The sequence below is a fragment of the Salmo salar genome, chromosome 07 (assembly GCF_965601325.2).
Source record: "Salmo salar chromosome 07, fSalSal1, whole genome shotgun sequence".
Lineage (NCBI taxonomy): Eukaryota > Metazoa > Chordata > Actinopteri > Salmoniformes > Salmonidae > Salmo > Salmo salar.
The window spans coordinates 60,594,883-60,609,842 of NC_138297.1; the positions used below are offsets into that span (position 1 = coordinate 60,594,883).

General features: G+C 44.6%; 1 protein-coding gene across 1 annotated transcript; it reads right to left on the reverse strand.

Moving 5' to 3' along the window:
- Nucleotides 1-259: 259 nt before the first annotated feature.
- LOC106609767 (KRR1 small subunit processome component homolog) lies at nucleotides 260-14,752 on the reverse strand. The gene is made up of 10 exons (XM_014208777.3): nucleotides 14,645-14,752; nucleotides 14,159-14,334; nucleotides 11,064-11,198; nucleotides 10,783-10,908; nucleotides 7,981-8,064; nucleotides 6,657-6,713; nucleotides 4,363-4,533; nucleotides 2,757-2,834; nucleotides 1,785-1,881; nucleotides 260-1,212 (listed from the first exon to the last, which is right to left on the reverse strand). Exons 1-10 carry the CDS (start codon nucleotides 14,718-14,720, stop codon nucleotides 1,070-1,072), a joined length of 1,143 nt encoding a protein of 380 aa, XP_014064252.1. The 5' UTR covers nucleotides 14,721-14,752; the 3' UTR covers nucleotides 260-1,069.
- Nucleotides 14,753-14,960: the final 208 nt, after the last annotated feature.

Sequence of the window (14,960 nt, forward strand, 5' to 3'; positions counted from 1 at the left end):
AAATAGGTCTCAAATAACATAAATTTGACAATCTGTGTTTCTGTTAAGTTACATTTTTGAAAATAACTGTTTCTCCCCCAAAAATCATGTTTGCTTAACAATGAGCAATGGTGTTGGCAAAAGCACAAACAAGTCTGGGACCAGGCTCACCAACCACTGACAGCAGAACTCATAACACAAGAGCTTATGAAGGTTGAAGAGCGGTGTCTAAAATCATTTTATTTAGCCTAACAGGAAAAGCAATTCTACAAATACAGAATGAGAGATTATCATATACTTGTTTTATTGAGTCTTTAGAAGTAGCAACACCAAATGACAAAGAATGCAGCCCAACACACAGTTCTCCTAAACATCACAATGCCATTTCACTGTTCAGCAGTCCTCTAGGCCCATTTCTGCTACACTTGACGCCTGTAGCGGCACACGACAACAATGTTCATTTAATCATGAACTAAAACTTTCAATGCCTTTTCTCAAAGCCTGCAGGTATATAGCTTTATACCTTCTTAATCATTTATAATAAAGACTATAAAAAAAGCTCAACAGTATGCATGTTATTTTTTATAAGTATACATTTTCAACAGACTAAGTCAGCATCATTATGAAACATTACTAGTCTTCCAATGCATTAACTGCATCATAAGCCATTATACTTGCAGGCTTCATAATATTAACATCGACAGGTGTTGGTTGAAAGCAGTACAAGTTGTTCTGAGGATTAGGACAAGAGGAGGAATCTGTGGCGTTGGGATAAACCAGGTGAACCACATTCTGTGCACGTCTTACAAACAGTTGGTAAACAATATTGAAGAATGGGCCTAGGTAACACTCAGATGCATTGGGTGTCACATATAGGGATTTACTGTATACTGTCTCCTCTACTGCGGACAGAGGCATTCAATATTCATTTCATCAAAACTATGAGGAAGATTCATCTCTGTGAGGAATTGGGGATATTCTATTAATATCCCAAATACATCTTTAGACAAACCCATGTTCCGTCACGCCAGTGATCTGCATACCTCGTTTGAATGCAGCAATAGTAAATATTGTCCAAGCTTTTCCAAGGTTAGCCCTTGTTCTTTTTCTTCTTGTCATAGGCGGGTGTGGTCTGTGGGACAGGGTTTACAGCGGGGGCTCCTAGCTTCTTGGTCTTGGCTTTCCTTACCTTAGCCTTGATGGCCTCAATGTCGATTTTGGCTTCTGAGGGAGCTAGAAAAAAACATGGTAAAAGAAAAATAACATATTAAACAGCTAGGTGTGACTGTGTGGGAGAATGTGGTCAGGCAATGCTTCATTTAACTAGGTGAGTCAGTTAATGTTAATAATTACATTTGTAAAGTGCTTTTCATTATAGAAGAATAATTTCAAAGTGCATAAAACCATTTTATTATAAATGAGAATAGAATGTTTCTAAACACCTCTACATTCATATGGAGTATAATATTTGTGTGCCTAACTTTTTCACTCATTATTATTCACGATTCATTCAGGGTTATCCGTAATCACGGTAGCATCCACATTATCCATATCATGAAAGCAACAACCAAAGTCTAGGAGGAAGGATAGGCCAGCTGATCTAGATGAGTCTTGAGGCCTGCTTTAAAAAGCCCCAAGAATGTCAGGAAGAGAGTTTCAAAAGATCTGTGAGCGGGAGGAAAAGGCCTGGTTGCCTGACTGGTGTGGGGCATGAAGCAGTCTGGCATGGCTTGAAGGAAGTGAGTGGAAAGGTTAGGTGGAGAGAGGGTAGTTAAAAACCTAATTATTCAAATGATTCATTTTACCTTTGTTGGTCTTCTTCATAACAGGTTTCTCCTTAGGAGGAATAAAGGCCCTGTTTCGCTCCTCTTGCCTCTTAGTCAACACCTCGGCTTGTTTCACCTTGGAAACACAGACACAATCAGACATAGGACAAATGGATTTGGCACAGTAAATCCTATTATGTCTTTTGAAGGTCATTAGTTTCTCATGCAATGCTATACAAATAGTAACTGGTGCATAGCTATCAAGTCAAGTGATGGTTGCGACACCTAAGGACAAAGCTGTGTCAAGTAACATCCACGTTTACCACACCCCAGGGTGAAGAGGTGTCAAGTAACATCCATGGTTACCACACCCCAGGGTGAAGAGGTGTCAAGTAACATCCACAGTTACCACACCCCAGGGTGAAGAGGTGTCAAGTAACATCCATGGTTACCACACCCCAGGGTGAAGAGGTGTCAAGTGATATCCATGGTTACCACACCCCAGGGTGAAGAGGTGTCAAGTGATATCCATGGTTACCACACCCCAGGGTGAAGAGGTGTCAAGTGATATCCATGGTTACCACACCCCAGGGTGAAGAGGTGTCAAGTGATATCCATGGTTACCACACCCCAGGGTGAAGAGGTGTCAAGTGATATCCATGGTTACCACACCCCAGGGTGAAGAGGTGTCAAGTGATATCCATGGTTACCACACCCCAGGGTGAAGAGGTGTCAAGTGATATCCATGGTTACCACACCCCAGGGTGAAGAGGTGTCAAGTGATATCCATGGTTACCACACCCCAGGGTGAAGAGGTGTCAAGTGATATCCATGGTTACCACACCCCAGGGTGAAGCGGTGTCAAGTGATATCCATGGTTACCACACCCCAGGGTGAAGCGGTGTCAAGTGATATCCATGGTTACCACACCCCAGGGTGAAGAGGTGTCAAGTGATATCCATGGTTACCACACCCCAGGGTGAAGAGGTGTCAAGTGATATCCATGGTTACCTTTATCTCTTCCATCTTCTTCCTCTTCTTAACGCTCTCTCGAAGGAAGAACTCTCCCGTTGCCAGTTCCTTGTCAATCTAGACAACCAGGAAACACAACAAAACAGTGAATAAAAAATAAATAATGTATTTTACCTTTATTTAACTAGGCAAGTCAGTTAAGAACAAATTCTTATTTTCAATGACGGCCTAGGAACAGTGGGTTAACTGCCTTGTTCAGGGGCAGAACGACAGATTTGTACCTTGTCAGTTCGGGGATTTGAACTTGCAACCTTTCGGTTACTAGTCCAACGCACTAACCACTAGGCTACGCTGCCGCCCCTTCCTGAACAAGCCTAGTGATAGGTTTAGTGATGGATGGGTTATATCAAGTAGTGATAGACCAAGTCATCTGTTGATGTTAGGCTCTATGGCTGTTGTATGTTATAGTACAAGGATGAGTAAAAAAGAAGATTGGGAACTTTAAGCAATTTGCGGGCTGGAAAAAGGGCAGTTCTAAAATATATTCATAAGACGTTCAAGAGTGGCCTGGAGTAATAATTTCCAGGCCACTCTTGAACTTCTAAAACTAAATAGAAATTACGTAGAAATTATAATGGACTTATATTTATTGTTTTATAAGTCCCCCCTTTCCAGCAAATTGCTTTGACTCACAAATCGGTTTGAAAAAAAATCTATGCCCTCCGCTCAATTTTGTAATCCCAATGTGGGCCTGGAGCCAAAATTATTACACACCCGTTACAGTATGTGGAAGAGGACTTGTCAATATCCTGTGTTGTTATCTTGAAACTGAACTTTAAAAATATATATATTTTTTTTATTATACTGTGCTTGCACTTTGTATGCTACGTTTGATGTGCCATCTACGTGAAGATTTGTATACTGGGCTGGCATGTTGTATGACACAGGAACCGATAGAAATAAATACATTATGCCTGCGTGATGGTTCTGACCCACTAACCTGGCTCTCAGGCAGCTGCAGGGGCAGGTGGTTCTGACCCACTAACCTGGCTCTCAGGCTGCTGCGGGGTCAGGAAGTTCTGACCCACTAACCTTGCTCTCAGGCTGCTGCGGAGGCAGGCGGTTCTGATCAACTAACCTGGCTCTCAGGCAGCTGCGGGGGGAGGCGGTTCTGACCCACTAACCTGGTTCTCAGGCTGCTGCGGGGTCAGGAAGTTCTGACCCACTAACCTGGCTCTCAGGCTGCTGCGGGGGGAGGCGGTTCTGACCCACTAACCTGGCTCTCAGGCTGCTGCGGGGGGAGGCGGTTCTGACCCACTAACCTGGCTCTCAGGCTGCTGCGGGGGGAGGCGGTTCTGACCCACTAACCTGGCTCTCAGGCTGCTGCGGGGGGAGGCGGTTCTGACCCACTAACCTGACTCTCAGGCTGCTGCGGGGGGGGGGCGGTTCTGACCCACTAACCTGGCTCTCAGGCTGCTGCGGGGGGAGGCGGTTCTGACCCACTAACCTGACTCTCAGGCTGCTGCGGGGGGAGGCGGTTCTGACCCACTAACCTGGCTCTCAGGCTGCTGCGGGGGGAGGCGGTTCTGACCCACTAACCTGGCTCTCAGGCTGCTGCGGGGCGAGGTGGTTCTGACCCACTAACCTGGCTCTCAGGCTGCTGCGGGGGGAAAGGTGTGTACTCCTTCTTTGTCGTCTTTTTCTTAGGCTCCTTGCGCTTGGTCAGGTTCTTGTGTCGGAAGTTGGGCAGGAATCGCTCCCAGCTCTGCAGCCGCAGCTCGGGGTCCTTGGACAGCTCGCGCTTGATCATGAGCGTCTGCGGTCGACCCCAATCGAACAGTCGCCAGAGTAAAAAGGGAGAAACGTGTTGGAAGAGTTAACTTGGATTATTGAAACTGAGGGCGGTTGAAGTCAGACTACATGCTGGTAACTACATGACAAAGCTCCAGAAAGGATGCAGTAGTTCAAGCCAGTTGCTTCATTAAAAGGGCAATCAGCAATTGCTACATCCATTTTTGTACATTTAAACAGGATGAAGGAAAAAGGAAACCGCACACTGTTCTTTATTTGCATCACTGATATTAAATAAGCTTACGTATCGGCCTCACGGCCTTCGTCAGAGCTTTTGTGAATTTTCTGAAAACAGCACCTCTATGTTGACCTAGCCCCACCCACATCCGTTCCACACATGGAAAGGGGTTGGAGGCAAAGGAAAAATAAATAAGTGCTACCAAACATAACAATATGCATTTCACAAACACTACAAACGTGTATAAATAAGACGCATAAACACGTCCATAAAACCACAATGAGGACATAGCAAGTTTTCATTAATCATTGGGTACATCATACGAAAAACATCAGAGTAATCTTAAATAGGCACATAATTAATATTCAAATTCACAACATAACATATATAGGCATTTCATCATTAAGTCCTTTAGGAAATAATGTCTGGAGGGTGAAAATCCCAAAACATTCTCTTTTGCTCAGAGTATTATTAATATCACCTCCCCTGTCTGATATCTTGACTTTCTCTATACCACAAAATCTAAAAGGTAGAAATGTCATGTTTTAGGTCATTAAAATGTACTGCGACTGGATAATCCCTGTCGTTTCTCCTGATTTAATTTTTATGTTCACTAATTCTCTGTTTGAGAGAGCGGGAGGTTTTACCGACATAGCAAAGCCCACATTGACATTTAATAATGTAGATAACATGGGTGGTGGAGCACGTAATGATATCATTTATTTGAAACCGTTTTCCTGTGTGTGGGTGGCAGAAATATTCACACTTCATATTGTTGCACTGTGCGCATCCTCTGCATTTATAGCTACCATTTGGTAGAGGGCGTAAAAGAGCCTGGCTGATTTTCTTTTGTGGCTGGCAAAAGTTCACAAAAGCTCTGACGAAGGCCGTGAGGCCGATACGTTAGCTTATTAAATATCAGTGATACTATCAAGAGCAGTGTGCGGTTTCCTTTTTCCTTCATCCTGTTTCAACTGTTGCCATGCACCTGCAATACGATTGCTCAGATGTGCGAGTGCCTTTTGAATTATGTACGTTTAAATAAAAAAATGTATACATACACACATATATATATACATATATATATACATATATACATATATATATATACACACACACACACAGATTCGTGAAGAGTATAATTCATCAGAACCCAAAATATAAGCTTGTTTTATTACATTGTTTACGAACAATGTCATTGTAAACAAACACGGTGTAGCCTCCAAAAAAAATCTTTAAACTATCATTTTGATATCTTGGATCATCAGTCCTTGCATCCATAGCCGTCTATGAATTTGAGTGGTTACATTTCTCAAAGGCCCATCCCTCAGCCTTTTACCAAAAGAGAGGCGTGGGATCTGTTTTGTTATTGTTTCAACTATGAGTTGCCCCTTTAAATCCCTTGAGCCACAGCATTAAAGGAGCAACACCTCACATTTTAGATTTCTTTGACTGCTTAGAAACGCCTAAAATAGCTAAAGTACAGCTTCCTTCCTGACAATATAAAAAAGAAGGACAACTAACAAGTTTTGCATTGCTAAGATTTTGGCTATTGTTGACAACCTCATGTACGAGAGCCAATCAGAATAAAGGAATTTGTAAACACAACTGGCCAAACACGATAAAAAAACTTGAAAATAAAGTTATGACGGATAGAATAAGTCGGTCTGGAGCATGTTGTTCTCAGCTGTCAAGGAACTTCAAACTTCCCCTTTTGGTAACATGGTAAGTTCAAGTCCTCCATTCTAAAGGACTCCAGTTTGTTTTGGTGACTTCCTCTGTGGCGTCAACAAAAACCCCACATCCTCTTACATAGAACAGTGTTGGTTACTTTAAGTTTACCATGAACCATGACAAAGTACCACAGAGACCACCTCTCATTGGATGTGGAGGAGAAAGCTATCAATTACCTTGATGTTGTAGATGGGGTGGATGTTCTTCATGGTATCCAACACCACTTTCCGTACCTACATATGGAAAAAAATATTTGACCAGATAATAATTGAGTCCCTCAGAGAGAGAGCACAGAAAAAATACAATTGTTGCTCACTCCAGGGAAGTTTTTTAATGTACTTTTTTGCCCCATTTTCTCCCCAATTTCGTGATATCCAATTGGTAGTTAGTCTTGTCCCATCGCCGCAACTCCCCTATGGACTCGGGAGAGGCGAAGGTCAAGAGCCATGCGTCCTCCAAAACACGACCCTGCCAAGCCGCACTGCTTCTTGACACACTGCTCGCTTAATCCCGGAAGCCAGCCGCACCAATGTGTCAGAGGAAACACAGTACAGCTGGTGACCGAAGTCAGCTTGCAGGCGCCCGGCCCGCCACAAGGAGTTGTAGAGCGCGATGGGAAAACAAAATCCTGGCCGTCCAAACCCTCCCCTAACCCGGATGACGCTGGGCCAATTGAGCGCTGCCCGGTCACGGCTGGCTGTGACACAGCCTGGGATCGAACCCAGGTCTGTAGACCGCTGTGCCACTCGGGAGGCCCAGCTCCAGGTAAGTTGACTGAGAACACATTCTCATTTACAGCAACAACCAACGGAATAGTAACAGGGGAGAGAAATGAGTCAATTGTAAACTGGGGATGATTAGGGGGCCATGATGGTATGAGGGCCAGATTGGGAATTTAGCCAGGACACCAGGGTTAACACCCCTACTCTTACGATAACTGCCATGGGATCTTTAGTGACCACAGAGAGTCAGGACACCCGTTTTATGTCACAAACCAAAAGACTGCACCCTACACAGGGAAATGTCCCCAATCACTGCCCTGGGGCATTGGGATAATAAAAATGTAAGCCAGAGAAAAGAGTGCCTCCTACTGGCCTTCCAACACCACTTCCAGCAGAATCTGGTCTCCCATCCAGGGACAGACCAGGACAAACCCTGCTTAGCTTCCGAGGCAATAGTATGCATCCGAAAGGGATTTATTACCATCAATTGCAACATTTGTACGGCCTAATCTCCCTATGGAGAGGTAGGCCTAAGTCAATTCAATAAATGATTTGTTTCCATTGCAGAAATGGGCACCTGATGAATTCAACAGGCTTATTTCAGTGGATCCAGTGCGTGGTTAAGGGAGAGAGCAGGGTAGTGTTCAGTAAGGAGAAAGCATTTAGAAACGGAATGAAATGGAGAGGTACTACCTAAAAACGTATTTTTGCCTTACAAAATGTTTTGCTATGGTGTACCCTACTGAACATGGCCCTGATTGAGGAAATCAGTTCTCACCTCTTTGAGGCCATTGAAGGGTCCCAGGGCTGACACAGTGTTCCCCTGCACCATGACGTAGCAATTGGTGAGCAGCTCCAACGCCTGAGGGGGAAACAGGTTAGACAAATGCCTGTAAGAGGGAGGTTGAATGTGTTCCATAGAGAGCAATCTCCATCCACTCACACTCCATGACTGCCGCTAATGCCACCAGTACTACTACTACTGCTGACAGTGCTGCTACGGCTACGACTGCTGACAGTGCTGCTGCTGCTACGACTGCTGACAGTGCTGCTGCTGCTACGACTGCTGACAGTGCTGCTGCTGCTACGACTGCTGACAGTGCTGCTACTGCTATGACTGCTGACAGTGCTGCTGCTGCTACGACTGCTGACAGTGCTGCTGCTGCTACGACTGCTGACAGTGCTGCTGCTGACAGTGCTGCTGCTGACAGTGCTGCTGCTGACAGTGCTGCTGCTGACAGTGCTGCTGCTGACAGTGCTGCTGCTGCTGCTACGACTGCTGACAGTGCTGCTGCGACTGCTGACAGTGCTGCTGCTACGACTGCTGACAGTGCTGCTGCTGCTGCGACTGCTGACAGTGCTGCTGCTGCTGCGACTGCTGACAGTGCTGCTGCGACTGCTGACAGTGCTGCTGCTGCTGCTGCGACTGCTGACAGTGCTGCTCTTGCTGCGACTGCTGACAGTGCTGCTCTTGCTGCGACTGCTGACAGTGCTGCTGCGACTGCTGACAGTGCTGCTGCGACTGCTGACAGTGCTGCTGCTGCTGCGACTGCTGACAGTGCTGCTGCTGCTGCGACTGCTGACAGTGCTGCTGCTGCTGCGACTGCTGACAGTGCTGCTGCTGCTACGACTGCTGACAGTGCTGCTGCTGCTACGACTGCTGACAGTGCTGCTGCTGCTACGACTGCTGACAGTGCTGCTGCTGCTACGACTGCTGACAGTGCTGCTGCTGACAGTGCAGCTGCTGCTACGACTGCTGACAGTACTGCTGCTGCTGCGACTGCTGACAGTACTGCTGCTGCTGCGACTGCTGACAGTGCTGCTGCTGCTGCGACTGCTGACAGTGCTGCTGCTGCTGCGACTGCTGACAGTGCTGCTGCTGCTACGACTGCTGACAGTGCTGCTGCTGCTACGACTGCTGACAGTGCTGCTGCTGCTACGACTGCTGACAGTGCTGCTGCTGCTACGACTGCTGACAGTGCTGCTGCTGCTACGACTGCTGACAGTACTGCTGCTGACAGTGCAGCTGCTGCTACGACTGCTGACAGTGCAGCTGCTGCTACGACTGCTGACAGTACTGCTGCTGCTACGACTGCTGACAGTGCTGCTGCTGCTGCGACTGCTGACAGTGCTGCTGCTGCTGCGACTGCTGACAGTGCTGCTGCGACTGCTGACAGTGCTGCTGCTGCTGCTACGACTGCTGACAGTGCTGCTGCTGCTGCTACGACTGCTGACAGTGCAGCTGCTGCTACGACTGCTGACAGTACTGCTGCTGCTACGACTGCTGACAGTGCTGCTGCTGCTGCGACTGCTGACAGTGCTGCTGCTGCTGCGACTGCTGACAGTGCTGCTGCTGCTACGACTGCTGACAGTGCTGCTGCTGCTGCGACTGCTGACAGTGCTGCTGCTGCTGCGACTGCTGACAGTGCTGCTGCTGCTACGACTGCTGACAGTGCTGCTGCTGCTGCGACTGCTGACAGTGCTGCTGCTGCTACGACTGCTGACAGTACTGCTGCTGCTACGACTGCTGACAGTACTGCTGCTGCTACGACTGCTGACAGTACTGCTGCTGCTACGACTGGTGACAGTACTGCTGCTGCTACGACTGCTGACAGTACTGCTGCTGCTACGACTGCTGACAGTGCTGCTGCTGCTACGACTGCTGACAGTGTTGCTGCTACTACTGACAGTGCTGCTGCGACGACCGCCGACAGTGTTGCTGCTACTACTGACAGTGCTGCTGCGACGACCGCTGACAGTACTGCCCTACTACTACTACTACACACTTGAACTGACCACCTGCACTGCCTCTCCGCACCTTAGCACACAGACATACTTGCTGATAGCAGACTTACTTACTACTGCACAATTGAAGCACTTGCCTTTCAATCCCCCTTTCTGATACATGTGTAAATATTTGACTATAAATTGTGCCTTCCTGTATTATACTTACGCTAAAATGTTTATTCTATTCTACTGAGCCATTTACATTGTTTGTATTCTGATCTTTTATTATTGTTGTTGTTGGAATCTGCAAGCAAGTAAGCATTTCATTGGACGCTGTATACCATGTGTATCCTGTGCTGTATACCATGTGCTGTATACCATGTGTATCCTGTGCTGTATACCATGTGCTGTATACCATGTGTATCCTGTGCTGTATACCATGTGTATCCTGTACAGAAGACTAACAAAACTTTAAACTTCTTACTGCACAATGCAAAATCATTTCATACTCTCCATATCCCCGTACAAGAGTAAATATACTTACTTTGAATAAGTGCTTTTACTTTTATATTTTTTTAGCAAATTTTCTCCAGCTATATACTGTTGTCATTTTTTCTCCTACTTATTTTAATTCAATATTTTGTTGTAGCACTGTTGAGAGGAGATCTTGCAAGTAAATGTATACACCCTGTGCATATGACAAATAAACTGATTTGATTAGCTGACTGATTCTGAAACGTTGGGAGGTGTTAATAACACTATGCTGCCACCTAGTGATGCTAACATCTAAACACAAAACTACCATGTATCCATTTGAACGCTCTCCCTGGCTGCATGGTTGAACAAGACGCACCTTGAGTGTAGACCCTTTAGGTCCGATGAGTCTCTGCCTCCTCTTCACAAACCGTTCTCTGGTTCTGACCAGCGTGCCAATTTTGATGATGTCACACGCCATGTCATCCTCCAAAATACGCACGGCCTAAAGGTGGAAGACAGAAGAAAACATCAACCAAATGAAGATACTTGTACTGGTTTCTTTCTTTGTGGTAAGTATAGAGTTGACTATTCTTCCACACTATCAGGATTATTGTTGGAAGTTCAACTATGAATTGATGAACAAGAGAGCATGTCTACCTGCTCAAATGGCACACTTCTGGCCAACAGCTTGATGAGGTCCCGTGCCCTTACAACGGCATATGGGTCAAAGGTCTTTTTGGTGGTGCAAACCGTGATGCTGCCCTCGATCAAATCCAGGGTGGCCTTGATGTGCTGTTGATGAGGAAGAAAAGCATTGCATTAATGTTTTGGACAATTTAAAGGCCTGTGCCTGAATCTAGGAGAGGATCATTCATCCTCACATGGCTACATATTTGCATGTTCACAAACACCTATACATGGGCTGATAAGAATGGATCAACTCTTGTCAACATGTAACATTATTCTTAAACCTGGCACCCTTAATGGTGAAACTACCTCGTCACTTTGTGATCTTACAACAAAGTTACTGCAAACAACAAAAATGTCCCCGAGACATCATTGCACGGTCCAGTGGAGGCTGCTGAGGGGAGGACAGCTCATAATAATGGCTGGAACAGAGTGAATGGAATGGCATCAAACACATGGTTTCCATGTGCTTGATACTATTCCAATCCAGCCATTACCACGAGCCCATTCTCCCCAATTAAGAAGCCACCAACCTCCTGTGTTGCACACGCTATAGAACAGCAGAATACGTTCTGCCATTTTTAATTTTTTACCACCGCTCGACACACCTCTCCTCTGTTTCATCCACAAAACAAAAACAATAACATAACTGCTGGTCCAGACAGTGGCACCACAGACAGAATAATGAGCCAGATATTTCACCAGATGTATAAATGTGAAGCATCCGGTCTAGGGCTGGGCGGTATACCATATTTCATGATATACCGGTATTGATGCAGGGACCGGTTTGGGTTTTTACTTTTACTTTCTATACCGAATGTTTGTTTTTTAAATGTGATACGCCATGTGTAATGTCAATTTTTATAATTTACTTCGCTACTTGAGTCATCTCTCTCCACTTTCTCGCCGTGCCACTTTCCACAGTGACCTAGCCACGCCCCATGTCACTCAAGGAGAGCATTTGATGTTCCTCAACCACAGACACTTGCTTTCAGTCTGCATGGTCAATGCAGCACATGCAACAATGTTGATGACAACAATGCTGTTTTCACTTTGCTTCTTAATATAAATCCACTAGCGTTCTATAATGACACTATTAGTTTGTGTTTCTTACATCAGCAAACAACTAGTTTGTCTTTTCTTAGCAAGTTGCCCTAAATCTTGTGAGACAGTAATTGTTAGCCACTAATGCTAATAGCTAGCTAATAAAGGTACTGAGTATTTTATTTTACCAGGAAAGTTGACTGAGAACACGTTCTCATTTACAGCAACAACCTGGGGAATAGTTACAGGGGAGAGGAGGGGGATGAATGAGCCAATTGTAAGCTGGGATGATTAGGTGACCATGATGGTATGAGGGAGAGCTTAGGAATTTAGCCAGGACACCGGGGTTAACACCCCTACACTTACGATAAGTGCCATTGGATCTTTAATGACCTCAGAGAGTCAGGACACCCGTTTTAACATCCCATCCAAAAGACAGAACCCTACACAGGGCAGTGTCCCAGGGCTATGGGGGCATTGGGATATTTTTCTTTGACCAGAGGAAAGTGCACCTCCTACTGGCCATCCAACACCACTTCCAGCAGCATCTGGTCTCCCATCCAGGGACTGACCAGGACCAACCCTGCTTAGCTTCAGAAGCAAGCCTGCAGTGGGACGCAGGGTGGTATGCCGTCGCATGAGCGAAAGTAGCTACCTAATACAGCCTGATAACACCAGTGATGGTGTAGACCTAAATCAGCATGTTGTCTGTGCAACAGTATCTTCTAAATCAAAGAGTTTTACTTAAGTAAAAATACTTTCAAGTACTACTTAAGTCGTTTTTTAGTATCTGTCCTTTATTTTTATTTTTGACAACTTTTACTTTACTACATTCCTAAACAAATTACTGTACTTTTTACTCCATACATTATCCCTGCCACCTAAAAGTACTCAATACATTTTGAATGCTTAACAGGACAGGAAAATGGTCTAATTCACACACTTGTCAAGAGAACATCCCTGGTCATCTACTGCCTCTGATCTGGAGGACTCACTAAACACAAATGCTTTGTTTGTAAATGAGTGTTGGAGTGTGCCCCTGGCTTTCCATTTGTAAAAAAATCTAAAGAAAATGGTGCCATCTGGTTTGCTTAATATAAGGAATTTGAAACTATTTATACTTTTACTTTTGATACTTAAGTACATTTTATCAATTACATTTCCTTTTGATACTTAAGTATATTTAAAACCAAATACTTTTAGACTTTCACTTAAGTAGTATTTTACTGGGTGACTTTCACTTTAACTTGAGTAATTTTCTATTAACGTATCTTTACTTTTACTCAAGTATGACAATTGTGTGTTTTTTCCACCACTGCAATTGAGTGGTAGGAAATGCAGAAATTATAAAAGTGCTGAAAATTGTTTTGGTTGACTTGAACAGTATAAACCAATCAGAATGGAGAAAGACTCATTGAAATCACTTATAATGTATGTGTTGCCACCCTAGGATCACTCACCACAAAGCAAATGTACAACTTTTATTAGTCAAAAACTAAAAACACCGTCACATACTGTCATACCGTCCATTATTTTTATTTAAATACCGTGATATAATATTTTGGCCATATTGCCCAGCCCTAGTTGCTACTCATTACCAAATATGGTGATGAGAGGAAGCCCACTGCCTGGGAGACGATGGAGCGAGATGGATTCTGGACTACATTCTGCTAATTTTCTACTATTCCTACATCATTTTTTTAACTTTTAAATTATATATAGCCATTGACTCTGGAATAGACCATATAACTGCCTCATGGGCTTAGTTCAACTGCCCATCAGAGCCCAAAATACGTTTTTTTTACTCCAATAAACAATGGAAACACTAGCCTCGAGACATTGTTAAAGCTATAACTTTTATCTCATGGATGGTTAAGTCCTTGCATTCATAGCTCTGTCTATGAATTTGAATGGCTACATTTCTCCAGCAAGGTCCCTCAGCTTTTAACCAATCCCATATCAGGGTGGCCGCTTTGTTATTATTTCAACTGCATATTTCCCCTTCAACTGGCTGAACTTACTGAATCGCCTAATGCTTTTTGCACCAGTGGCCAGCATTCTTTCAGGTATGCCTCTCTGTACTTGGGAAAGAGAGTGGCGAAACTGCTCTCCTCCAGTAGACCTTTGGGGTTGTCCTCTTTTGTGAATGCTGGCTCCTTCCATCCATCGGGAACAGTGAAGAGTTGGGATTCATCCACTGAAAATACAACAAGATTAGAAGCTAGGATAACACACCTAGCGTTATAGCTAGCTACCTAACTAGGTAGGTAAATTAGCCACATTGCATGCACGTTTTCCCATATAACAAACGTTCTTTCACTGAGAACAAATTGGTAGCCGTCTTCAAGCAGTGCTCATACTAGCACCATAAATAAGCATGAGGCCGGGCGCGAGCTACAAATCAAGGGGTATCAGGCTTCTGCTCAGATACATGTATCCAGAAACGTGGACCATTATTAAGAAATAATGACATTTGTTTCTGATACTAGACAATATCGTTGTAATACCTTGGTTTGTATTCTTTTTCGACTTCTTCCCCGACTGCGTTTCACTCACGCTTCCTTCGTTAGTGGAGGATGCCATTTTTGTTGTACCGGAAATACAGACCGGAACTGCGTAGTTTGGAACTAAGATGAGGGTTGCATTCAAAATTGGAGCGTTGCATTAAGTGCTAAGAGCGTTCTTTGAAACTATATTCCAATGTGTAAGAGTCTTTGCAACATTGTGCCACAACAACCTTTTCGATCCTTATATTTGCTATTATTTATCTATCCTTCATATTGATTTGTCGTTCCTATCACTACATTATTGGAGCGGCAGGTA